Raw genomic sequence first — 27,902 nt, forward strand, 5'->3', positions numbered from 1 at the left:
GGATATACCCAAGCTTAAGGACACTGGGCGGGGTAATGTCATCCAAGTAGCAGAGGATGCATACTGGAACCATGTGGACAGTTGCTGCCACCGCCAACAATTTGGTGAACGTTTGGGGCCGATGAGAAGCTGAATGGCATGGCTTGGTACTGAAAATGGTGATTGGAGTACGCAATGCACAAATACTTGCGATGTGCCGGGTAGATCGGGACATGTAAGTAGGCCTCCTTGAGGTCCACTGATTGTAAAAGGTCCCCCCTCCTGTATGTATCCCAGGATCAATTTCAAGGATTTGCATCTTGAATTACCTGTACAAGATAAAACAATTGAGTTGCTTGAGATTCAAAATCCCCTCCAGCCCCCTGAACTTTTGGGTTACTAGAAACAGGATGGAATAGAAACCGATTCTTTCTTGGTCTCTTGGTACCTGCTCTATGGCCCGGATATCCAACAAATGTTGGATCTCGTTGTCCATAAGTTGTTTCTCTATGGGCTGGCGTGAAACAGGGCACTGTAGGTAGTGGTTCTGGAATGGAATTTTAAGGTGAGGCTGAACTCCACCGTCCGAAAAATCCAAGCCTCGGTTGTAGAGGATGCCCACTGGCAGTGGAAATGTTGGAGCCGACTGCCAATGTGGAGGGGTGGCTGGGCGTCACTTGCCACATCGAAAGGGTTTGGTACTGCCCCATTGAAATGGCTTCTTCGTTGGGGGCTGTCGCCTGTTCTGATCCTGGAAAGCCTGCCTATCGCTGTGTCGTTCAAACCCCTGTGAGTAAGAGCACTGGAAATAGGACCCGCTGGGTCCGGAATCAGTCTGAAAGGGCTCCGAGTAAGGTGCATATCGGTGGTCGGGCCTCCTGTAAGAGGAAGGTAGTACCTTTCTTTTGTCCTTGTTCTCGATGAGTATTGGCTCTAGAGCCTCACCAAAGAGAGCTAAGCTCTTATACGGGGCCAAAGCAAGTTTCCACTTCGACTTCATTCAGTCCTCCAATTGCACAACCATAAGAGTCGGCGAGATGTTATTATGGAGGCCAAGGAACAAGATGCAAATTTTGCCACATCTAAAGATGCATCGGCCAAATATTCAGTGGCAGCTACCAGTTTATTAATGGTTTGGTATCGTCCTGTGCAAGATTTTCTTGCAATTGGCAAAGCCATATGAGAGATGCCCGGTTAAAAAATGAGGCTGATGTTGCGGCCTTAATGGCCCAAGCAGCCACTTGGTGTGTTTTTCTAAAAGAGAGCTCTGCCTTTCTATCTTCAGACTTGAGGCCTTCCATTATATCGTTGGAAAGGATAGTGGAAGAATGAGACTGGCTACCGGGGCATCCACAGAGGGCAATTTCAATAGCTCCTCAACTCGGGAGCAGAACAATAAAGTTTCTTGTCATGTCCGCTGGGAGCAGCCAGCGAACTAGGCTGACCCCATGGCCTTTGAATGACCACAGAGAAAAGTTTAGGGCAAGGAATAAATTCCTGCTCCTTCTTAGGTATCATAAACAAGTCCTCATGGGGGGCAGCTGAACCTTGAGGTTGATCAGGAAGATCGTCAACCACGTCAATATTGGTCGCCACCTTAGCCTTATGGAATAAGGATTTGAAGACAGAGGGACGAAAAAGTCCCATGAACACTGGCCTATCTGGCCTCAATCCCTCATCTTCAGAGAATTCCAAATCCTCTGGATAATCATCCTCCAGCGAAGTATCCTCACTGTAGGAGGAGTCTTGTTGTGAAGGAGAAACCGGCCTGCCAGACATATGTGCTGAAATCTGGGGCCACTAATGGTGCCTGACCACCCTGTTGAAATCCAGCTGCCAGCATTTTAGAGAGGGTGTCTGAGATCAAGGCTTGAATACTTAATGACTGGTCAGGACACGGTCCTCCCCCTGCATGGAGGTCCTCCCCCTGCACCCCACTGTGGTTGGGGTGAACGTAGCTTCTGGGGCTTCTGGTTGTTTATGTAGCCCTACTGGCACTGCACTCTGGCCCCCAAAAGGGTCTGCATGTGTTACTGCAGTCAATGGCTGAGAAGTAGTACTAGCCTCAGATGAAGCCCAACCCTGGGCGCCAGCCACCACAACATGTTATAGGGGTACAACAACAGTCTGATCAAGTGATATGACCTCACTGACAGAAGCACGCTGATGTTCTGCTGCTTGAGTGGTGTGTTGTGCCTATCAAATTGCTTCTCTAAGGCTTTATGACGCCTGGTAGCGTCCTTATCTGCCAGTCGCTTAGAAGACCCAGATGATGAGGGCCTAGCTTTGATTGACTTACTCCTGGTGGATTTTTTAGCCCTTTTAGAACCAATGTTCTAAAACCCTGTTTTGGTCGACGGGCTTTGGAAGGGCTAGCAGCCTGCTCCATATCAGAAGATAAAGCAGAATTAGACATGATAGTAATTGATGTAGCAAGGTTGTTGAAAGTCACAGGAAAAACCAATAGAGAATAATAGCCCCCAAAGGCCTAGAAAGTTATTCCTCCACAGGAAAAAGTGGCAAAGTCAGCTGACAAGGACACCACTGTTACAATGCCAGCTCTATAAAGAGACTGGTTTTAAGAGTACAATAGAAGAAAGGCCCCAGTGCAGCGAAGGCAAACCTGTCCACTTGGCATCGCTTCAAACTGCTGGAATGGTGATTGAAGGCCTCACTCGCAGCAGCAAAGCTCCGGGCCTCAGGGATACCAGGAATAAGGCACTGAAATCAAAACCGACCCCTTAAGCGCCGCTTCGCAAAAGGAAAAAACAGCAGGCCGATGCCTAGAACTCCATAAGACCGAAAACCAGGCAACAGTCAATAAGAAAAAGGCGCAAAACAGCTGGGCCTGTCAAAGCACCACCGCGGCCAATCCACAAACCAAAATGGTGGGCGTGAGCGGCAAACCACTCTCTTGCGCCACCGCGGTTGTTGCCAGTCCAAAATCTTTTGGTGTGAGGGCAGGCAAAGCTGAAGCCAAGTAAACCACCGAAAAAAGGAGGCGCAAAATCGCTGGGCCTCTCCAAGCACGCCGTGGCCGAAAAACAATCCAAAATGGCAGTGTGTGAGCATCAAACCACTCTCCATGGCCGTTGACAGATGAAAATATTGGTGCGAAGGCCGATCTGAGCCCTCCAAGTGCAACGAAGCAACACCTGGTCGTCAGAGTTTGCACCAGCACCCCGGGCAGTGACTCCGGAGCAGCCAAAGAAAGTTGGAGCTGCAATGATGGTGGTGGTTGTGCCAGCTGACTGGGAAACCAGCTCACTCACTGGCAGCCAGTCAAACATCGGAGGTGCCCTTAAAAAGGGACACAACTCCAGAATGCTGCCAGAGGAAGTCCAGGGTGGTGGAAGGCGCCTGGAGCCCCAGGGACGCCTAACACACCGGCGGCAGCACAAAGGAGATGTTAACAACTCTCCTACCAAATTCCAGATGCGCAGCTCACAGATGGAAAAAACAAAAATCCAAATTCGATAATCCAAGTATGAGAAATCTGACAATCTATTTGCCAGGGAAAGCCACTCCGGTCTCATCAGATAGACTGAGTGAAAAAGACTGAAGACAATGAAGCACAGGAGGCATGGTCAAGGAATTGAAAAAAAATTATATTCAGTCTCGAGCAAATAGATGAGAGATTAACCCATGCATGTATTATCGGAGCAGCGCACTGGAAAATGTGCTGATTTATCTGGAGAAAGTGATATTCCAGCATGGTATTTCAGCTGTATGTTGCATATTAAGGCGAGAAAAAAAGAAGCAAAAACATTACAGTATTCCTAAAGAATGACAGATCAACTACAAATATTGTCAATAAAAGTGTCCTTAGTAAAACAAAACACATCTATATTGTTACACATCTTTCTTCTTTAATAAAATTTAACGCATTGTAAGCCGCCCTGAGTCTCCGGAGAAGGGCGGCATATAAATCAAATTTTAAAAAAAATAAAATGCTTTTTTTATTTTAAAACCAAAATAATAGTGTTCCCCAGTGATCATTGTTTTTCTGTTTAGATAAGGAAATATCTCTGATAAAATGACCAAACAGCTCGTGGATTATTCAGTGATGTTTAACACGAATCTAGTGGCCACCTCTTATATATATATAAAAAAATTAAACATAGGAACCACATTACTTTATACACATTCTATGAAGTATTTTATAAGCACATTCTCAGATGCTAAGGTCTTGAAGATAACCTTCAAGATATTTACAAACACTCACTGAGGTAGGAGTTGGGGCATGTATTTTTAAAATTTTCAAATCTGAAACTATGGCTTTTTGAGAGTTTATGAATAGATTTATAATATTCTGAAAGTGAGAGGTAATTGTTGCTCTTTATACCTGCGTGTGCAAGAATAGAATACCTATCAGCGAGTGTATCAGCCTTTCAAATGATTTGTGAAGTCCCTAAGAATCACTGTCACTGCTAGAATAAAAACAATTCTGTTCTGCATTTATTAAATTTTCAAAGTGCCATATATGACAGAATGTGCTATTAAAGTTTTGAGCATTTCCTTTACTGCCAACCACAGGAAAAAAACATTGAAATAATTTCTTTTGTAAAGATTAGGGCAAGTGAAATATAAACTTTGTATTATACAACTACGTAGGAATATATATATATACTTCTTCGTAGGGTTTATGTGTGTTTTTCTTCTAGCCAGGTTTTCCCTACGTAGCCAAGGTTTTTTTGTAGCTCCAACTCAGTAGAATCACATCTACTCGGTTCTGGGCTTTTTTCCTTTCTAACACCTAGCAAGCTCTAACTGCTAGGTGGGAGACCTAAATAGATCCATTTCTAGCTCGTTAGCTGTCATCAGTAGGCCACACTCATATCCTCCCTGTAAAGGTACAGTATCAATTTTCTTATTTCTTCATAGGGTTTATGTGTGTTTTTCTTCTAGCCAGGTTTTCCCTACGTAGCCAAGGTTTTTTTGTAGCTCCAGCTACACAGCTAAAACACACATAAACCCTACGAAGAAGTAAGAAAATTGATACTGTACCTTTACAGGGAGGATATGGGTGTGGCCTACTGATGACAGCTAACGAGCTAGAAATGGATCTATTTAGGTCTCCCACCTAGCAGTTAGAGCTTGCTATATATATATATTCAGTCTGATATGGTTATCATAGCAATGATTCTATATTATAAGGCTCAAAAACAATGATGTTTCTTTAATTCATTATACTCAGGGAAGAAAGTACAGAATATAGAAGTTTTTACAATATTTGCATATACGTTTACTTTTACAGCTAGATATAATCACGTTGGCATTTCTGATAATAAACACTTTTTATCAGAAGATATCATCCAGGTCATGGTTGTCCAAAAGACAACTGGACTTTCTGGTTTTTCTTTGAAGATGTTTTGCTTCTCATCCAAGAGAGCTGAAGAAGCTTCTTGGATGAGAAGCAAAATGTCTTCAAAGAAAAACCAGAAAGTCCAGTTGCCTCTTAAAAAAGCACCGTTGGGACAATATATATGCTAGTTTTCCTATGTCAGAATTGCTGCACTGTAATTTCATCAGACTAGTATTTAAAGCAGGCATGCTTTTTATCCTCCTTTAGATAATCATTATTATCCCAGTAAATTTGTTAATTACTTGTCTGTTAAATATTGCATGAAATTATCATGCCACATATACATCCAGTTACAGATCTGGAACACTTCCTGTGAAGTCAGAAAAGGGATTACAGTAATTCAACCACAAAACATTTTGCACAATTCTAATTGTAATTCTGGTAATGTCTCAAAGCATATGGACACATTTCTTAGGTAACAAGATAAGAATAATCCAGAAACAGTTCTACAGACGAATGGCATAATTTTTGGTTAATTCCTGGTTTGATTTCTCAATTTCTTATGCCAACAATCAGAAGAAACAAAGATAACACAAAACCAATAAGGAATAAAGTAAAATGCCAACTAAAGCTCTAACAAGCCATATTTCAAACAAACCATGATTCATAAGTCAATTGTGGTTTCAAAATGTAGTTTTCTGACAAAACAGAATCATAGTTTCATTCCCATGGTGAATTTTCACCTTAAGCTAAATCAAAAACAATTAATATTATGCTTGGAACTGTACGCAAAAAAGGCTGAGATTCTTTATTCTATTCTTGGAACCTATAAAATATTGATACCAACATTTAGTTATTGAATACACAGGATTCAAAGAGCTCCATGTTCAGACACTGCAGCAGTGGTCCACATTTCCCTGTCTGATTTGTAGAATTATTTTTTAAAAAGTAATTAAAAATATTAAATGACAAGCTGATATTTTCCTAATAGTTATTATTCAAAAAAGGAAGGAAGGAAGGAAGGAAGGAAGGAAGGAAGGAAGGAAGGAAGGAAGGAAGGAAGGAAGGAAGGAAGGGTTTGCAACTTGGTGCTAATAAAAAGGCACAGCTATTGGGGATAAAGAGAGATTTTGACAAATAGATAAAATGCCCACCAGAAGGTTCACCAGTTTTTGCTTTTAGCAAATGGATACTTTGTCTCTGGATACTTGTTATCACAGCTATTTTGTTATAGCCCACAAATTCCTTTTAAGGATTCAAAAATGCCACTTTCATGAAATGTTTGGGAGTACAGCACACATCAGGAGTTGCATTATTATTCAGTTCTAAGACAGATTTTCATGAAGTGGATTTTGGATGCTCTATAGAAAGAAGTAAAAACATATACCAGTATACTGTTTTAATTACAGAATACTTTCAGTGGTAGAAGGCATAAAAGCACCCCAAAACTTATTCCAGACTGAATTAGAAGACTTTAAAATAACAAATGTGGTTCAAAGTAAGCAAGGGCAAATGAGTCATATCTGTTGTAAAAATTCAAATTTTATATATGTATCAATGGGTTTGAATTGGCAGTGACTCATCGGGAAATGGATCCTGGGAATCAATTTGGGTAGATGAATCATATTCTTAAAATAGAACCGAACATATATTGAAGTGGCATTATGATTTGAAAGAATAAAACTGCCAATAAAGTAATGATTTTGCACAATATAACTACACTTGGAATACCATGACAATTCTGTTTACAGGCAGTCCTTGACTTACAACTATTCATTTAGTGACCTTTTGAAGTTACAACACTGAAAAAAGTGACTTATGACTATTTTTCACACTTACAACCTTGTAGCAACCCCATGGTCATGTGATCAAAATTTGGATGCTTGGCAAATGGTATGTATTTATGACAGTTGCAGTGTCCCGGAGTCATGCGATCATCTTTTGCAACCCTCTAACAAGCGAAGTCAATGGGAAAGCCAGATTCACTTAACAACTGTGTTACGAACATAACTGAAGTGATTTACTTAATAACTCTGGCAAGAAAGGCTGTAAAATGGGGCAAAACTCACTTAACAACTGTCTTGCTTAGAAACAGAAATTTTGAGCTCAATTAGGATTGTTAAATCAAGGACTATCTGTTTTGGAGATTTGGTTATAAAATACAAACACACACACACACACACACACCACTTGGGAGGAATACACCTTTTATCCTGCCTTTATTATTTTTATAAATAATTGAAAGCAGGGAAGGTATCTAATAATCCTTCTTCCTCGCATTTTCCTCACAACAACCCTGTGAGGTGGTTGGGATGAGAGAGAGTAACTGCCTCAAAGTCATCCAGCCAAGTTTCAGACCTAAGGCAGGACTAACACTCACAGTCTCCTGTTTCTATGCCTTAATCAGTAGATCAAATATAATTATACATTATATAAAAGAAAAATTAATATAAAGTAAGAAAAAAAGAAAAAAGAAAGAAACCAAAAAGAAAGCTAAAAGTACAAGCAAGGGAAAGAACTAAAAGAAAAGTAGAAAAGAAAGAAAAAAGATACAAAGAAGTGGCTTTCAACTGCTTCACTGCAGTTGTAAATACAATTATATTTTAAACTCTCTCTCTAAAGTTGTATCACAACTCTCCCCTTTCTATAATCTGTCCTGTTTAATCAACAAAGACATAAATCACAAGTCATTTCTTTTTATTTTTAAGCAAAACGCCCACAAGGAGTTTACAGTCAATAATAAATATAGATGTTATCTTTAGTTAGTTTAACCATAGCAAGATATGTTAATTTCACCCAATCATTTCTCCATAGTGGGTTGTATTGAATCTTTCCATTTTTGTCCATAATAGTAATCTCTTTGCAGTAATCATATATAGCCTGATGGCGAACCTATGGCACGCGTGCCCAAGGTGGCACGCAGAGTCAACTTTCCGGGCATGCAAGCTGTCGCCCAACTCACCTGCAGCTGCACATGCACACACGCCCCAGCTGGTGTTCAGGACTTTGGTGCCCATGCATGCAATTCAGGGGACCCAGCTGGTCTTCAGAGCTCTCCTGAGCATGCATGTTTGCGCATGCACATGAGAGTACTTGCGCAGTGCGCGCATGCACAGATGGAGTTTGAGCAAGTGCATTGCATGTGTGAAAACCACGTGCATGCGCAGATGGTGCAATTGCGCACGCAGCGCATGGGGGAGCCGTGTGAAAGTAGCGTGCATGCACAGATTGTGTGGTTGCATGCACAGTGCATGGGGGTGCACAAAAGCATGCGCATGCAGATGGTGCGATTGTACGCACAGAGCACAGGGAGGAACTGCACATTAGCACAGATGGCAAGCACACGCGCAAAGCACGTACCTATTCATCACTCGGTGAGTAAAAGGTTTGCCACCACTAATATATAATATTAAAACAATCTTCCATGATTTTTATCTCTGTATCTAATAATTCTAAAAGGAATAGTTCTGCTTTCAACTGAATATTAACCTTTAAGGTTCTCTGTATCTGTGTAGGCATTTGAATCAAAAACTTTAGCTTTTTTATATGTCCACCAAGCATGATAGAATGCACTAATTGACTGATACTTGAGAGGATTCTAGAGCTATTCACAAATGTTGTGGTAATTTTCAGAAGTCAGCATGCATTTATCAACAGGTTTTCTACAGGTAATCTTTGCATTGTGATAGCAATTAGAACCAGAATTTATGTTGCTTAGCAGCATACAGTGGTCACAAAGTTCAATGTCACGTGATGACATCATTTAATGATAGAAATTCCAGCACTCTTCATTGCCATTGTTAATGGAATCACACTGATCGACAGCCAAGAACCCAATCAAACCAAGCCATTTCCAAATTTGTTCCTCCCTGAGCCTTGGTTCTTCCAAGGTAAGGATCTACCTGCCTTTCAATTCCACTACAACTTGTCTTCTGGAGCAGCAAGCTCAGAGAATTCTTGGCCCACAGTGGCTCTGAGGCGGCAAGAATCCGTGAGCTGCAGCCACATCAGTCTGGCACTGCAGCATGGCATAAAACCCCAGGCCCCCTGTAATCGAAAGAACCTGCTGCCCCGATTTGCACCATTTTCTTGCTTTGCTGCTGACAAGACATCCTCAGCCTAAGTCCTTAACAAGGCAGCTGCTGGTCAGCAAAGCTCAGGCCAGAGGGCAGGGGGCCAAATGGGGAAAGAAAGGGAGGAAATAAGTGGGTGGGGGAGCTGACGCACCCTTGAAGTTGTAAGCATGGGTGGTTATCAAGTACCGAAAGTCTGATCTAATCACATGACCCAAGGGAGCATTGCAACAGCAATACTTTTGGGAACTGGCCTTAAGTACTATTCATTCAACACCTCTGTAACTTTGAACAGTTGAACAAATGTTTGTAACTTGAGGCCTGCCTGTAGCCTGACTACTATTACTACAGTCCTGTCAGGAGCACCAAACCGCTTCCGAATTGAAAGGATTGAATGGCAACATCACCATTGTCCAGAGGATGCCTAGTTGGGGTCTCCTATTTTATTTTATATTGGATAATTTCCAGGGTAGATTAGGGTAATGTAGCCCTAATCTGTCTTGATTTTAGCAAAGCATCAATATTCTATGGTTTTCTGGGAAGCAAACTAAGTAATGTGTTCCAAATGATGTGACAATTAAGTAGACAGGTGGATGAATCAAATATCATCTTTTATTAATCGACTGTTTCTCCTCAAACTAGTAGTACAGATTGGAATGTCACAAGGACCAGTCTTGGACTCTCTAGTTCAGGCCTGTCAAACTGGCAGGCCACGCCTACCCTGGCTCTGCAAAGGCAAAAAATGTCACGATATGTGACGATCCGGCCCGCGACGCGATCGAGTTTGATATCCTTGCATCTAGTTTTTATACTTTTATTAAAGATCTGGGTAAAAAGATAGAGATAATGCTTACCAAAGGAAATAAAACCAAATGCACAGATGTAGAAGGTGGAAACTCTAGCTTGGTAATTGTAATGATGGGGGTGGGGGGGAGAAACTTAGAACAGAGATTGAAACTGAATATGAAATATATAGATAATAGTTGCTGTCTCTTCCAAAATGAAAAGATTTTTCTACTGATCTATTACTTCAACTGAAAAATCAACATCTGAGTCATTCAAGACTTTATACTCATACACACTTGTGCTGAACTGGTCTACTGTTGCAAATGTTTTGCTACATTTCTGCAATGCTATTATGTAGATTCTAGCATCTGATTCTCTCTTTTGCCTTACAGGAAACAAATTCAAATTACAATATATGAAACATTTTCAGGAACTATTTGATAGGGTAGCTGCCTAGATATTTTGGATTTCAACTCACATGCTGGATTATAAACCAGAGTGCCAAATCCATAAAGACAAATTTTGCAAAGAAAAAATAAAGTCTGTGTTAAAAACTAAAACCAAGCAATTCTTTTAGATAACATATATAAAAAGTGTACTCTGCAATTCTAGATAAAGTAAAATAGCAACCTGATATGTTCATTCACATTTAAAGCATCTGAGAATATTTTGTTCAATACCCCACTTAGTATCTCATAAGCAGAGGATTAGGTACCTTGAGGAAAAAACAAAATGTATACAAAACCAAAGATTTATTCGGAATAAAAGTCTTAAGCTTATAATGAGCTATTAAGAAATTCCTCATTCTAGCTTAAACTAAGAATCCTCTGTTTTGAACTTTATATTCACTTTAATCCTAATCTAGTTTTAAGAATTTATAAGCACGTACAATTATCCCTGGTTTGTGTCCAAATCTGCAATAAAGTCAATTCTTTGAAGGAATGACACAGCCGCAAAGGTATGGAGGTTCTATTGTACCACTAATTTGTCTATTTGAAGTGGTTTTCTAAAATGTTAAATTGATAAAATATAAACCAGCAGGCAAAGAACAAAGGAAACCCTGGTCCTAGGCTTTGTTCCATCTTTCAGTAAGCTCTTATTAAAACCTCTGGTAAAAGACATGGTTTTAGAAGGATTAACATAGGAACCAAATTTATGGTTGTGCATTTAGTGTAATAGTTAGGTAATATGTTTTGTGAACAATTCCTATCTTTCTTATATCTTCAAGCAGCCTTTCATTTTGATGAATTTCAGAGTATATACAGGAAAGATTTTTTTAATATAGCTATGTGTACAAACTACCTTTCATTCACAGCTTCAGGCTGACATATATGGTCAGAAATTGATTAACAAGATGAAACTAAAAAAGGAATATTTTAAAAATACAACAAAGATATAAAAGAATCAAGTAAATTTAGCAAGACTAAAAAAATGCTTGAGGACCTTTGCATCAAATCATGTAAAAATCATCATGCCAAAAAGATAGGCTTTCACATCATGCCATTTACAAGTAGTCCTTGAGTTACAACCATTAGTTCAGTGACTGTTCAAAGTTATGGAAGCACTGAATGAATGCTACAGCACTTATGCCTGAGTCCCCAGAGTTACAGATGGTACAACTTCATTTCACAGGATCAAAATTTGGATGCTTGACAGCCCACCTTAACTTACAACCTCAGGGAAGCTTCAAATCCCCCTACCTGCCTATCTCCCCCACATCTTCGCCTGCACTCTAAGGCCTCTGCTGACCTGGGCTCTGCTGCCCCAAGATGATCTTTGCCATCTTCTTGCTCCTGTGGTTGCCAAGTACTCCTAGCCTGGCACTTCATGAGACAGCTATTGGCTACCTAAAGCTGAGATTGTGCATGATGGTTTCCTTGCAAGGCCTCGGAAAGAAGGCCTCATCTGGCCAGCAGCTCCTGGTGAAAGGCAAAGCTGAGAATGCCTCATCAGTAGCAGGAGCAAGAAGACAGCGAAGTTCAACTAGGGTAGCAGAGCACAGGGCAGTCAGGGGTGGCGGTGGTTGGGCTTTCCACTATGCTACTAGGCTGGGGCTTCTCAGGCCGGGAGAGACGAAGCCAGAAATGGCTTGTATCAGGATGGATCATGGGCTAACAATAGCAACAGGGAATGCTGGGATTGCTGTGGCTAAGTGATATGCCATCATGATGTTGAACTTTACGATTACAGATCCTACAGGTAGTCCTCACTAACAAATTGCCCTGTTAACCAACTGTTTGAAGCAGGTGTGGGTTCTACTTACCTTTACTACCAGTTTGCAATGGGGCCATGTGCGTGCGCTTCTGTGCATGTGCAGAAGCTTTCTGGTAACATTGGGGTCGGTGGGTGAAGCCTCCCGCCCATTTTACTACTGGTTCTATTATAGAACTGGTCTGAATCGGGGGCAACCAATCACTGGTTTGAAGTTATGATTGTGCTGAAAAAGTAATTTTACAACAGTCGCTGGTCCCCACAATCACATGATCGAGATTTGGGCACTTTGGAACCGGCAGACATTTAACACCATTGCAGTGTCCTGCAGTCATGTGATCACCATTTGCATGCATCACAACCGGCTTCCAACAAGCAGAGTTAATGGAGAAACTGGCAGTAAAATTTCAAGTCACTGCCATGTGATGTCTCGCTTAACAACTACAGGTGATTTGCTTAACAACCACAGCCAAAATGAGGTTATAAGTCTGTTCTGGTCACATGATGTGTTGTTTAATAACTGTGTCACTTAGGTTGCTGGTCCCAATTGTGATTTTTAAGGCAGGATTAACTGTACTACATTAAAGATTCCAAGTTCCAATATTTGCAATATACAGACAAAAATTCTGATTTTGGATTGTTCTATCAAACCCTAATATTATTTTATCTTTCTAGAAATGGGTCAGCAGTATTTGCAAGTATATAAAGAACCTCTATGTATACAAAGAAAGCTTCTGATTTCTTTTTAGCTTCAACAGTAGAGGGAGCTATGAGTATAAGGAGGAGGTAACTGAAATGCTCTCTTGAGTATATACTCCACTGGAAATCTGGCTTTAGTCTATATCCACTAAGCAACTGTTTAACATTCTTCCAGAATTGGGCATTTATTTATTTCCAGTTTTCAACAAAACCACTGGTTCACTTAGCAACCACCCTGTGTTCATTTAAGAATTGTGCCGGCCACTTAATGACCGCCACAAAAAAAAAAGATTGTAAAATTGGATTGGTCACTTGACCCATGTCTTACAATTGTGACAAGTTAGGACTATGATGGGTAAACTCCATAATGATCATAACTTGAGGACTACCTGTACTGTTAACATAGCTACAGATGAATTAGAGAAGTTCATTTACATTTAAATATGTTTCAGCCAGAAAATTAGCTAATACATCAATGAAACACAAATACTTCATTATACTGCCCTAACTGAAAGTAATCATATTAATATAGTAAGGGCATTTAATTCTCAGATTTTTTTAATAAACTGTGAAGTAACTATAAACTCAGCAAGGAATCTTAATATTTTAAAAATATATTTTTCTATCTCAACCACAAGTTTAGAAATGTAATGTATTTTTATTTCACTTAATAACAAGATCAGTTAAAGCAGCTGGCACAAGACCCATTTGTTTATTTAAAACATTTATGGCCTGCCCACTATTCAAAGACTCTTATAGTAAATTTTTATTCATAAAATGAGAAGTGTAACTTTTATGGGCTTTCTCTCTCTGCCCCTCCCTTCTCTCCCTCTCTCACACACATAGAGGCAACTCTTAGCCACTACCTAGATTTTCAATTGAGTCCATTCAACCATCTTGTTGCTGGTTGTCCTCTTCTCGTTCTTTCCTCCCCATATTGGGAAGACAGCTAAGTCTTGGTGCATGGTCATTTGAGTCTGGTAGTTTACATCTCAAGAGAGAACTCTTAAGTTGATTTAATCAATGATTGATTTGTTTCTTTTCTTAGCTGTCCATACTTGTAAGCCCTTGATTTATATCCATAACTGAGCCCAAACTAAGGTTGTAAGTTGTGCTGGTTGTTAAGCAGGTTATCATGTGACTGCGCCCAATTTTACACCCTTTTTTGCAGCAGTCATTAAGCAAATATGTTGTCATTGAGTAAACCTATTGCCTGCAATGGCCATTTTTTGACAGTAACTGGAAATAAAGTCAGTTTCCAGCAAAAAAGGTTATAAATCACAGTCACATGGCTGCAGGATGCTGCAAATGGCCCTAATGTGGGCTGGTTGCTGAGTGCCCAAAATGCAATCATATGGTCGATGGTGGGGTGGTGATGAGGCCATTGGAACTTGGAATCTGGGTCATAAATACACTTTTTGGGGTCTATCCTAACTTCAAATGGTCACAAAATGATAGGTTGAGGGTCACTTCAGGAGATTTTCACTCTGGAGTATTTTCCAACAACAAAGTTCAAATGAATCAATATTCTTCCTAGCCCGCTTCTTCAAAGTCCAACTTTAGCTTCCACAGAGTGTCACAGGGAAAACCACTGACTGCAATATCTAATCTTTGTAGTTATAAACACATCATAGCATTTCATTACTGTTTCCAAGGCTTTCATGGTTGCTCTTCCAAGTGCTAGTTTGAGCACTGAGTACTCTGAGTACTAGGCATCACATTTTTAGAATGATTTGGAGAAACCTGAACAGGTTCAAGGAATTTCAAAGAGGAATCAAGTGACTAGAAACTAAATCCTATGAACAGACACTGAAAGGGCTGGGTCTCTTTGGCTCAGAGAAAAGATTACTGAAGGGGGAATGATAATATCTTTTTAATACATGAAGAGGAACCACTTAGAAAGGGTTTTAGTCCTTTCCCTTCATAATCCAGGTGCAAGTTTCAGAAAAATGGATTTAAGTTATGAAACAATAAAGACATAGTGGGCTTCCCTTCCATGGAACTGTTCAAATGGAAATTAGATGTCCATCAAGCTAGGCACTAACAGGACCTGCATTCAATAGCCTACTGGCTTATTACAATTCTATTGGAGGAGACGACAAAGGCTGAGCCTGAGGGAGGGGTCAAATGCATCATCACTCTCAAGTCCCTTCATGTCCACAAAAGATCTAAGTCTAGCCCACCTTGAATTCTGTTGATTCTTATCTACTGCCAATTTGCTTTGACTGTTAGTAGTTCAGATTCTTATAGAGAACTTAAGTTTGAAATAAGCCTATGTATTCATTTGAAATGCCTGGATTCTTGATTTCCCATGTTTGACATCTATTATTCCAAAATGCTAAGAAGATACATCAATCTTGGCGAACAATTCAAAACTCAAGACAATGTAAGAACCATATACAACAGAATTTTATAAATCCTCAGATTACTAATTTTGCTTAATATAAGAAAGAAAACCATTTTAATAAAATTAATTAAGAATCTTATTCATATATTTGAATGGAAAGCAATACTAAAAGCCTGCTTTTTGAGAAAATGGATTTGAACATATCAGAAAAAATATTTATAAATTTTATATTTTAGGATCATACTAAAGGAATGTCACTTTACAAAGACAGTTGCCAGTCTACTTGAAGTTTTATAAACAATGACTCAGCGTTACATTTTAATTAGGAGGCTGTTTTGAAATCAACATAAAATACATTTAAAATATTAATTTAATTCAAACAGAATGTGTGTGTGAATAACATAAATTTAACTAGTGAGAAAAATTCATTAATCTTACTGCTTCAAGAAAATAGTTTGTTTGAAAACTACCTTGCCACTTACACAGCACAGATATTACTGTTTCTACCAATATATATTTGCCAATAACCGAATAAAAAGTAATCAAGTGATTGATGTACCAATCCCAATTTTAAACACAATGAGGCTAAACAGGCTGGTTGAACTATTTGTATAATACCTACTATTCCTTTCATAAATGACTAATATAAATAGGGTGGGAGTGACAGTCCTCTAAAATTTGGACATCTTCCTTGAAATAGTTCAAAAAAATAATTCTTGATAGGAACAATGACCTAGAACAGTGGTTCGGGGCGGGGGGGGTGGGGAGGAGACGAGAACTAGCTATTGCAAGCAATAGGCTGGCGTGCGTGCAAGGGCCGGCCAGCCACTTACATGGCCCAGTACCAAACGGGCTCAGTCATGGGCTGCGGGCAAGGGGTTGGAGACCTCTTATCTACACAACACCAAACCTTCCAGAAATCTAAACTACAACACAACCTATAGAAAGCCTGGACAGCAGTATACATTATTGGTAAAGCAAGAAAACCAGGCAACGGGAATAAATATAAACAACTTGTACACAAGTCTTTCCAAGCTGATGCCTTCCTGCTGTTTATATTGTGCAGCAAAAATAGTTCTCCATATTAATTAGATACGTTAATTAGAACATATCTGGAAGACACAAGACAGGAGAAGCTTGTTGTATGAGTTAGACTTGTCCTGAAATGCCCAAGCTTCCTTTAATTCCTACACGTCAAAAAACAACTATCACATGCATACATTAAAAATCCATCACTGGCAGCAAACTGTTTAACAGGTACCTCAGGCTACTATTGAGGTAGCAACCTTTAATATTTCGCTCTGGATACCTAAAATGTGAAATAGTAATAAAGGATAATATAGTATCCAAAACATTTCACACATTTTAAAGAGCTTCACTTAGAAGTACACTCAAGTTTAATTAGAATTACAGCATCACAAGTATTTTTATAATCAAAATAACTAAAGATAAAGTTGTAAGTATTTAAAAAATTATCCATTCCATTCTATAAAACAAGATTTTTCTTCTGATGATAGTACAAAGAATGGACATTTTTAACTTTTGTGCATGTCAAGTTGGTTACAATAAAACAAAGCAATTGATTGATTGATTTTTTTGCAATTAAGTGCATTATCTCTTAATTTCTATATGGTTGTGCAAAAATATACACCATCGAATAAATAATTCTAAAAAAAGTCTGAATAAACGTATATTGTAAAATCATTCTGTATTTGCTTTCAGCAAGCTCAAGCTTGAAATGTATTGTCTGCTGAAATCAAATTAAGAATAAAAAAAATGGGATTCAAGTCTTTCATTTTGCTACTACTGCTTTACTGAAAATGAAGTTTAGAGGTTTTGTTTTTATTCCTATGATCCAGATGTACAGACAGTACATCAGTCACCTGTTGCCTGGAACGTTAACTGATAAAATCTAATTGTGAAGAGAAATGCTATCAATAATAAATTTTAAATTTTAGTAACAAGAACTTAAAAGGCCAGATTCTGTTGCTCACTATACCATGTAATTCACTTGGTTATTTTAAGCAGTCATTATCTCAGCTTAACCTACTTGACTGAGATGTGCAATGTTGAAGAAACAAGTATGCCACATTGACTTAATAAACATTATGCAGGGTGTAAATATAATTAATAAATGGTTTTTATTATAGTCTTCATTACAATTGTGTTCCCATAATTATTTTTCTCCAAACTCTAATATTTTCATACCTACTTAAACATATTTATAAAGAATTAGCAATTAGGAATCTACTGTTTCTGTAGGTATTTTGCTAGCAGTTACATTAACTATATAAGTAACAGGTGGGAAAAATAAAAGAGTCACTGTGGTATCTATTTAAAATTTAGGCAGAACCCATTTTCTGACTTGATGCCATATATATTTCTCTTGTTATCTTATACATAACAGCTCTATCCATGTTTGCTATACTAATAAATTGTTCTCTAAGAACATTATTCTTGTAGATAAAATTATAGTGGTTCTTTTTCTCTACTTATTGACTCTATAATTGGCTTTGGAGACACAGCAAAGTGTTTGTCATACAAAAGATTTCCCAACTAGATGTTTCCAGATTTCCTGGGCTAGTAGTGATAACAGAAGATAAAATCTAATACATTTGGTGGCCAAAGTTAAAGAAAACTAGTTTTAGAGTTTAGTTAACACAAGAATCTTATTGAATTCTTATTGAGATACAAGTCACTTTGAACTGAGCTAACTAGAACAGAAAGACACGAGAACTATAAGAGTTAGAGAGTCACTATAACTTATTGTGACAAAATTAGCCACAGTTTGTAGAGATATGTGTGCAAGGTCCATAATACCAATAAGAGGAAATGTATTATAAAATAAAAGCTTTGGTATTAAGTGAGAAAAAATTGACACAGGAAATTAACCCTAGGGACAAGTTAAGAGATATTTGTCAATAATATAACGATGCCTGAAATAGTGAACAGGATATGAGAGCAGATTGCAAATTTAGATTTCAACTAGTCTAAATAATATTCTGCACATATGTACATACCAATTAGCTGGCAAATTAACTTTTTACAAAAAAGCAGCAAGGAGTTTTTTGAGGATTTGAGGCACTGCTTCTATCCAGTTACATGTACCCATCCCATCAAGTCTAGCAGAAGATGCATGTTACAGTCCCATCTGCTAAGGACTGCAATCTGCTGTGGTCCAGAAAGAGAATATTTTCTATGTGGCGCCTGACCTGTAGAACATCCCAAGAGTTTAGACTTTCCCTAGGAATCTAGCTGTGGTATAGAACTTGTCCAATGATTGTACTGAATGTTATGAATAAATTATACTCTTCTGCTGATTATATTTTTATGTTTTCAATATATTTATAATAATATTTAACATGGTTTTGTATATTTGTTTTTTTTTTTATTGTTTATTGGGTTTTGGGTCCTTTTTTAAAACTATTGTATCCAGAGTCATCTATGAGAGATGGTGGCCATATAAACTGAATGAATAAGTGAAAGTATATTTACATATAAGTACATTTATATTGCATGACTGTAGCCCTTGAGATGCTACAGGATAAATCCGAGGATGTTCTGAAAGCTTCAACTGCATAAGGGGCAAGTTGATGTCACATATTCCTTTCTGCCAGTTGAGGCTGGTACTCAACAGCACAAAACCCAATATTAAGAAGAAGCAGAAAGAAGCACTATAACATGAGGCTTATAACTGCAACAGATTCAAAGTTTTCCCTAATCTAACATTGCAGTGCATCAGCTCAATAGCTGGTGTAATCTCCCCTTCTCCCCATAACACTCAGGAAGAATGAAATGCTTCTCAAAAGGAAAATGCTAGCAGAAGACTCCAAGCAAAGAAAATGTTACATCCCTTCATCACTTTAATACTATTGGACTACCAGGGGAAAGACCTTTGAGAAATGAAGCATATTGTGTTTAAAAGCAGGATTACACTAAAATAATATAATATAAACAAAATAAATTATTTATTTTCTTGATCTACAGAGTCTGCCTGGAGAAGACTGCTAGTTTTCTTAGCCATGTTTTTTAAAATGGTCTACCATTGCCTTCTTCCTAGGACTGAAAGAGAAACTAGCTGAAGGTCACTCAGCTGGCTTTGTTACCAGGACTAAAGTGTACAGTCTCCTTTGTAACCCTGGTGCCTTTATTCACTACAACCAAACTGACTTTCCCAAAAGAAAACTTCAATGCATTTAAAAATTATGCAGGCCTTCTAAGTACTGCATGCTTTAGCACAATCTACTGCATCAAACCTGAGAGACATAAAAAGGATCCTGAGGTTATAACTTTACTGTAATTCAAATAAATATACAGATGGAAGCATGTAATTTTTCTCAGTCAGTTCACTAACTGGGACTAATAAACAGAACCGTAATTGTAATTTTATCCAAAACATAGTAGTCACAATATGTGATATGTATTTATTTTATGAAAAACTATTGTTTATATCATCTATTTTAACTTTCTATCACTTTAATTTCTTATAGAAAATTACAATTTCAAACGCTATTCAAAGGAAACCTCATCTAAAATAAACATATATTTCTATCAAGTGAGTTTTACAGTTCTGTTATCTCAAATTTATTTTCTTCATTGATTTCAAGTGGATTGTCTTATTTTTAAACAATCACATATGCTATAACTTACCACTAACAACATTTACTATCTTTTCCTCCTGTTCTTTCCATTTTTCCATGACTGAAAAGCCCCGTATCTGTTTAAAGGTTATGCAATGCATTAAAAAATATAATGTATAACATGAGAGTATATAGACATGAGACAAATTGTTAACAGCAGTTACACCTTTTGCTTAGCTCAGACTACTGTAAAAACTACTCCAATCTATGTCTTGCAGGTTGCCTCCACATAAACATACAAGTAGTCCTTGACATACAACCGTTTGTTTAGTGACCATTCAAAGTTACAATGCACTGAAAAAATTGGCAGATGACCATTTTTCATACTTATAACCATTACAGAATCTCCATGGTCACACAATCAAAATTCAGATGCCTGGCAAGTGATTCATATTTATAATGGTTATGGTGTCCTGGGGTCATATGATCACAAGTCCATGGGGAAGCCAGATTCACTTAACTGTGTTATTAACTTAACAATTGCAATGATTCATTTAACAACTGTGGCAAGAAAGGTCATAAAATGTCTAGTTTAATGAAAAGAAGGACTGGGGTGACATGATAGCAGTGTTCCGATAGCTTAGGGGTTACCACAAAGAAGAGGAAGTCAAGCTATTCTCCAAAGCACCTGAGGGCAGGACAAGAAGCAATGGATCGTTCAATGTTAAATGATCAGTTTAAAAATAATGGTATTTCCCATCATTCTTGTCATTTTAGAAACTCTAAGTTCTCTAAATAGATTTAGATACATTGGAAAGAGGTTTTAACATTCTATTTTGTTGGCAAAACAGCACTGTTAGAACAATAATGCTATTGGATTCCAAATAAAGTATAGCATAAATAATGTCTATATAAATTGGTCTGGAAGCCATAAATGTATTATTGTGTAGAAAACATATTAAATCATGTCAATAGAAAAGGTTATTCAAGACCTCATAAAAATAGCTTTAGTTTAGTATGCTGTTTAACATACAGTAATAGTGTTCTACCATGATTATTCCTAATATTTTGTTTGTGTTCCCAACCAATTTATAAGGAGAACCATAGTTGTTCCAGTTTGCTAGTATTGGTTTCCATAACTTCACAAATTTGAACTAGTCTGAAAATTAAAAGTGTGTAGGAAGCACAATCTATTCCAAATCAAGAATCACACTCAAGAATCACAATAATCTCTGCAATGATGCTCTGCTCCCATATGATTCATAATCTCAAATAGACAAATTCTAGCATTTCATATTGAAATACAGAGTCCTTGGTGCTCTCTGAGCTTGTTTTCTTGCAGACATTTTGTTACCCAACTAGCTAACATCTTCAGTGCTAGAATGGAGTTTGCAAACTAAACCTTGCACCAAGGACTCCACAATTCAACCCCAAGTTACATATATTCTCGTCTATTAATATGAAAATATTGCTATAGTATCAGCATTCATATCAGATTCATATTTTGCATTCACTAGTAGAATTACTCTTGCTTTTCCAATTTTGTTTTTGCTTTTACATTTTCATTTCATCATTCATTTCTTTCTATTTTTCTTACATTATTAAACAACTGCAAGTTCTTTTTTATCCATTATACAACTGTAAGCTCTCCCTGTGGTAATAACTAAATCAAAAAGAGCTCAATATTTTAATGCTTGAAATCAACAGTGATAATCTTGGGGCTCAGAGGAGTTCTTATCAATAGCAGCAAGACATTTACAATATGACACCTTGCTTCTTAAGTATTTTTCTATGTTTTTATTAAAATAATATTTAAAAATAAACTAGGCTAGGAAACCAGGAAAATACTAATGTACGGTACTCCTCTATCCTCAAGAATCTTATTACCTAGAACAAAAATATAAAACGTAAATTTTAAAAAGTGTATATAAAATCTAATCTAGAATTAAGTATTCCCATTTAGATAGAGTAATCAAAGTTCCTGTTTTAGATGTTTCTACTTTTTTTTTGGTAGAAACAGATGCACCCATAAAATAAAAACATCCTCCAACTTAACTATATAACTTACTTTAAAAAATATATTGGAAGAAACAATTTTTGTCTTGTATTAAGAAATGAATTTTCTTAGTTTAAAAGCTGTCTTAACAAGAAGTTCCTTTTACAATATTCAAAAATACAAAAGTTCTATATCCTATCATACCTTACAATTTAAAATACCAAATTAATAAAGACATGACCCACTTCCCAGTAATGGAAGAGTGATAGTCACGTTATCTTAGACAAAACCGCTGTAAGGTGACTAGTTCAAGTAGCAAATTCCTATTTACAAAAGTTCATTTCAACAAAAATATATTTAAATGTAATTGGGATTTTAGAAGTTGAACTCCACTGTTTATTTCCACTATCTATTAGCAAATAGATGCCTTGATGGAACATGTTCAATTTCTAATCCTAAAGCTACACCAGATGTTGAAGAATGCTATAAAACAAATTTAGAGAAACATAGGAATGGACAGAGACCAAGGGGGAAGTTCATTTGCAAACAAGTGATTAATAATACTAGTCATTATAATATATATAAAATTTTAATTTATGTTTTGTATTAAATATTAGATAAAAATCAAAGTAAAAAAAGAGGAAATTCAACTGAGACAAAGGGTATTTGGAATTCATACACATTTCAGAGACTTTAGACACACGAAATCATTTAAATTTTTTTTAGCATAAACCTCCTAAATATAGGTGTATAACTTCACTACAAAAGTATAAGCTGTTTAAAGGGTATTCTTTTTGTTAATTTTTTTACAAAAAGAATGATTTTAGCAACTTATTTACAGAATTTTAATTCCACGAGATTTGTTGTAACTTCACCACATAACATTCAACGTAATAAAAATATGAAAAGGGTAATAAAAGGCAACTTGCAACAAGTATGTACTATAAAATTGTTTCTATTAAGAAAGGGTTGTTTAAAACCAAATTAATATGAAGTAATATACACTGCACTACGAATCAACCTTCTCTATATAGTGATAGTGTCCAAACTATTTCTTCTTCTCCACCACCACAGTAATTGTCATGAGTGAAAACAGAACATATAAAGTAGAAAATTGATGCATGTTCTGTGCTATTTCATATGTTCTTAACAAAGACCGAAAAAGTAAAGGAACAAAATAGTCCAATGGAAACTGGGTTACTATATTCAATATACAATACTTTAATATTTTATACCAATAACAAACTCACATGTAAATTATATCTGGTTAAAGGAACAGCAAGTTTATTAAGAAAAATAAATGCCAACATTTGTTAGAAGAAAAAAAATTAAGTACTGCAGAAATTAAAGATGAAACTTCTGTTACAATATAGCTGCCTTAAATCACTTAAATATAGATTAAAACATTAAATGAAAATTTAATTTTACAGGAAAAAAGGATGTAACAATATAGAATTAAAGTTGTTAGATGATAGCGACAAATTTTATACTTCTGAATGTGACTGCATATCCAACATTTCTTCCACAGCAGTGACAAAAACACTACTTCCCATAGCTTAATCTGCACATTGTCCTAAATGTACTTCTGTTCAGTATTAAAATTGAAATCCTACTACAAAAATCCTAGTCTTTATATTTTACTAGCTAAAATGAGTAAAGAATAAATAAATTAGATTTTTGTTCAATAAGGTATCATGAGAACCAATACAGTATCGAAATAAATACTGAAACTAATTGAAATGAAAATTGAAACTAATTCATTGTCCTTAGTTAAAATGTAACCTGAATGGCAAAGTAGCCATTTTTTTTTTATTATCATAATTATAAAATGTAAAATTGCAATGACTTGCCCGCACTGCATATACCCTATTTTTCAAAGAATTAATTAATGTTTTAACTAAAAGGATAATAAACATGGACTACCTTCACATTATAGAAAAGCATTCTATTAAGTTTAAATAGAAAAACGCATCTTACCTTGAATATCCATTGGAGAAGACAGATCTGTTTGAAAAATTCAAAGCCCCTACTGGTGTAAGGGCATCATCTCCAGATCCCTGGCATCTATTCCAATTTTCTGAACTAGCAGGATGAGATGGAATGGCATTGAAAACTGGTTTCTTATCCTGCTGTTGAGTGACAGACGCAGTGTTCAAATCATAGTGGTAAACTTGTCCTCCAGAAGTGCTAACACCATGAACAGAAATGGCAGATGTTTTATTTCCAATCATACTTGACCCAGAAAAATTAGCCTGGCAGTAAGTTGTGCCTATTTTTTCCTGCTTTATTACTCCAGGGGTACACAATTCAATAAAATCTTCTTTTTCAGTTTTCACTTGTGGCATCTGCATTGTAGAACTTGACAAAAGATCCTCACATTCATTAATATTAGGCTTTGTGTCTGGTAAAATGGGAGGCTTGCAATCCTCCATTTCATTTCCTTCCAAAAGAAAACTCTCATCCCCACCAAGAGGCGAAAGCAAGCTACTTTCATCCAGAACAGGATCAATTCTCCAAGGGCTTCCATTTGTTTCTCTTCCAGGAGACACTGGTGGCAAATCAAAATCTTGCAAAATATCAAAAGTGCTTTGGTCTTCCGAAAAGAGCTTCAAGTTGCCACTGTTATTGTCAACCTGGCCTTGTGCTAAAGACCCTTGATTTAAAGTAAGATCACGACTAGTCATAGCTGGGAACTCTGATTCTAGGGATACATCAGTAGATGTGACTCCTTTTGAGCTTTCTATCAGACTAGAGGATTTATTCAAGCTTGCTATGCTTTCTTCAAGGAGTCTAAAATCTGTTTCTCCAGAGGAGAGGCTGATTTGGCCTTGCTGAGGAAATCCAAGTTCATTTCCCATTACTTTTGTATCGGTTTCACCCATATACAGTCCCATTGAAAGTGACACTGCTTTGGAGAGATCCGGCTGCGGCACATTGCTTCCTAACCCCTTTGGCAACTCACAAAGAACAGGTTGCTTGGAGTCAGATTGAGATGAGGCAGACAGGGTAGACACAGGAGTCTTGACAGAAGCACCACCCCTAAAGGATTGATGAAAGTGAGCACTTTTCCCTCTTTCCTCCCCTCCGGTGGATTTCAACGATTCTTTGGGCTCCATTATTTTAATACTAATAAAAAAAGAAAGAAACCACCATTAGCCTGAGATCAGAAATATAAGGATTTAAGAAGTACTGACCCCAAGAAAAAAAGAATATTAAAAAGGTTGACTTAATAGTTTTCAATGTCTCTTAAGTAATATTTCTAATACTTGAAAGTTATCTTACTTTAATCAAATATTTGACTAATATAATCAAACCACAAAAAAGCAACATATTAGCTATTTAATAGAGCATTTAATTCATGTCAAATTAAAGGCTGTTTATAAGTATCCTGTTTCCCCCAAAATAAGACATCCCCTGATAATAAGGCCAATCCGGCTTTTGATTGCATGGCAATAAGGCCAAACACTTATTTCAAGGTTCAAAAAAATATAAGACAGGGTCTTATTTTGGGGGGAACACGGGTATAACAACAAAAAGTACCTTTAATTTGTATACTTTTCCTAAGAATTCTCACAAAGATCTATTCAAATATTGTTGCATTTGTATCCATCACAATTTACAAATCCTTTCATCATCCAGGTTCCTCAGTATGATCCATTGACTTAACTTTCATTAAAAAAGAAATTTTACTATATAGTATAGCTGTTAATTTAGAAATAGAAATTTAGAAATAAGATCTTATTATTTAAATACTAAAAATTATTTTTAGTATGTAGTATACAAATAGATAGATAGATAGCCTTAACTTCTTTGCACAGATTTTCCAGAAATTTATGAAACTGCCTAGGGTATTTATGAATGGCAAGAAAGTAATTTACAATAAATGAAAAGGCAACATATACAAATGACACAGCCAATTCTGCAATATCCTCTTCAAAAGTTGCATGAAACTTTTTAAATTCTTTTTGGGCCTTGACAAAAGGAATTGTGCAATTTTAAAAGATCCACACTATAATATAGCTCTAAAGTAAAAAAAAAAAAAAAAGAGGGAAGGACAGAAAAAGAACTGGAGTTACCACATTTGACAAGTTTCTCTCCTTGTCATTATGTGACAGATAACGCCAAAGGGATAAATCTATCATATGATTCATTTGCTGGAAGAGAAAAAAGCAACTCCAAAGATATTTAATCTTTTTTGAGTTGAAATTCTCCTTCTTGTAAAGATGAAAAAAGAAAGAAAAAATGTGTCGGGACCTGTTGAGCATTTGCCTGGCACGCCCACTTCTGCAAAATAACATCAGCCCTTTGCTTAAAAAAAAAAATTCCAACCAAGTCCAAGTTTTCAACTCCTTGTCTGTTTCCAATCCGCGGGGCCGCCAAATAAAAAAGGGGAAACAAAAAGGGAGGTGATAGCATACTTTTTTTAAAAAAAAAAACGTGAACAATTTTTTTTAAAAAAACAAACAAACCTTGCAAATAGTCCTTTTTCTTTCTTTTTTTTTTTTAGTCTCGGGGAAGATAAAGTGGAGGGAGGGAACCATTACATAAGATTTACACTACTTTTGCAGTGCAGTCCCATACACGTCTATCAGAAGAAAGTCCGTTTGAATTCAGAGAGTCCCTCACTCCTAAGTAAATAGATAACAGGATCGCAAACTTAAAATCCTTCCATTCCAAGAAGAGATCCTATTTTGGACATTCTCTTAAAGCCGGATTAAAATGAGCCAAAGATGGTTGTGGAACAGAATAGGAAATCACCGCCCCCCCTACCCACCCTCGCCTACAGTATACATATAGGCGCGTACATATACGTACGTTACTTAAACACACACCAGACACCTTTCTCCCTCGTCCCCGTTTAACGAGGGGGACTTTAAAGTTTAAGCTTTAACGCAATGGATCGAGGGGAAGGGGCTCCCACCCTTCTCCGGCCTCACCGCCACTCGGCTGCAAGCCGCTCGGTCTTAATGGCGGGAGTGGAGGGTGGGGGGGGGGGAAAAAGAAGGCATTACTGACAGGGTGGAGGGTGACCTCTACAGAAAAAAAAAAAAGCACTCGGCCGCCGCTTCAGCCGTGCATCTTCCCTTCGAGAGGGACAGAGCCTAAAAGTAGAAATCATTCCTCTCCCCCCCACCCCAACCCCGGCCCACACCTAGGAGGGAAAAAAAAAAAAAAGACAGGGAGACAGAGAGAGAGAGAGACACCCCTTACCGTATCCAGTGGGGGCGCTGGGAGTCCTCCTAACCACCAACTTCCATGGCTCCAGCAGGCAGCGAAGCAAATAAACAACTTGGTGGGGACTGGAAGGAAGCAGAGTTACGGGGCGACGGGATTGGGTGTGGGGTGGGTGTGGGGGGGGGGTGAAAGCAGCCGCCCCTTTGCAGATGAGGAGGTAAGCAGCCGCCCCCCTCCCTTTCCTCCCTACACGCACACACTTGACAGGCGGACCCGCGCTCCCACACAGACACACACACACCGCCGCAGCCCCTCACCTGCTCCTCTCCCACCCACCCCCGCTCGCGTGCAGCACACGCACACTTCTGCCCCCGCGATTAATTAAAGTCACACTTTCTCTCTCTTTCCTTCTCCACGTCTCCCCCGCCTCCCTCTGCCAGGGCGTCCCGCCCTCCCCTTCTTCTTCTTCTTCCCCTCCTCTTCCTCCTCCTCCTCCTCTTTTTCTTCCTCCTCCTCCCCCTCTTCCTCCTCCCCCCGCCAGCCACTCCGTCTGCGCTCAGCTCTACGGTTTGTGCCCCAGCCACAAAATGGAGGACGACGACGGTGCTAGCAAGCAGCAGCCGCAGCCGCGGCAGCCTCCGCCTCCTCCTCCTCCTCCACTGCCCCCCCCCCCACTCCCTCCCCCCAGACCAAGGAAAGAGAGCAAGAGACGCGGCAGAGCGGGGAGCGCGCGCAAACGAAGGGGGCGCGC

At 37.9% G+C, this 27,902-nt stretch overlaps 1 protein-coding gene across 2 annotated transcripts in view; it reads right to left on the minus strand.

The window, feature by feature from the left end:
* NR3C1 (nuclear receptor subfamily 3 group C member 1) overlaps positions 1 to 27,536 on the minus strand; it is a 71,812-nt gene extending 44,276 nt beyond the window's left edge. The window contains exons 1-2 of one of the 2 annotated variants that reach the window (XM_070937342.1): positions 27,188 to 27,536; positions 23,954 to 25,102 (exon numbers count right to left, since the gene is read on the minus strand). In XM_070937342.1, the coding sequence (XP_070793443.1) occupies positions 23,954 to 25,092 (1,139 nt within the window). In that variant the 5' untranslated portion in view covers positions 25,093 to 25,102; positions 27,188 to 27,536. Of the gene's footprint in view, positions 1 to 23,953; positions 25,103 to 26,445; positions 26,524 to 27,187 lie in introns of those variants that run through there. The other variant, XM_070937343.1, reaches the window with a different exon arrangement.
* Between the last annotated feature and the right edge of the window lie 366 nt (positions 27,537 to 27,902).

The sequence above is a fragment of the Pituophis catenifer genome, unplaced genomic scaffold (assembly GCF_029215685.1).
Source record: "Pituophis catenifer annectens isolate HBS135680 unplaced genomic scaffold, rPitCat1.0.hap2 SCAF_2, whole genome shotgun sequence".
Taxonomy (NCBI): domain Eukaryota; kingdom Metazoa; phylum Chordata; class Lepidosauria; order Squamata; family Colubridae; genus Pituophis; species Pituophis catenifer.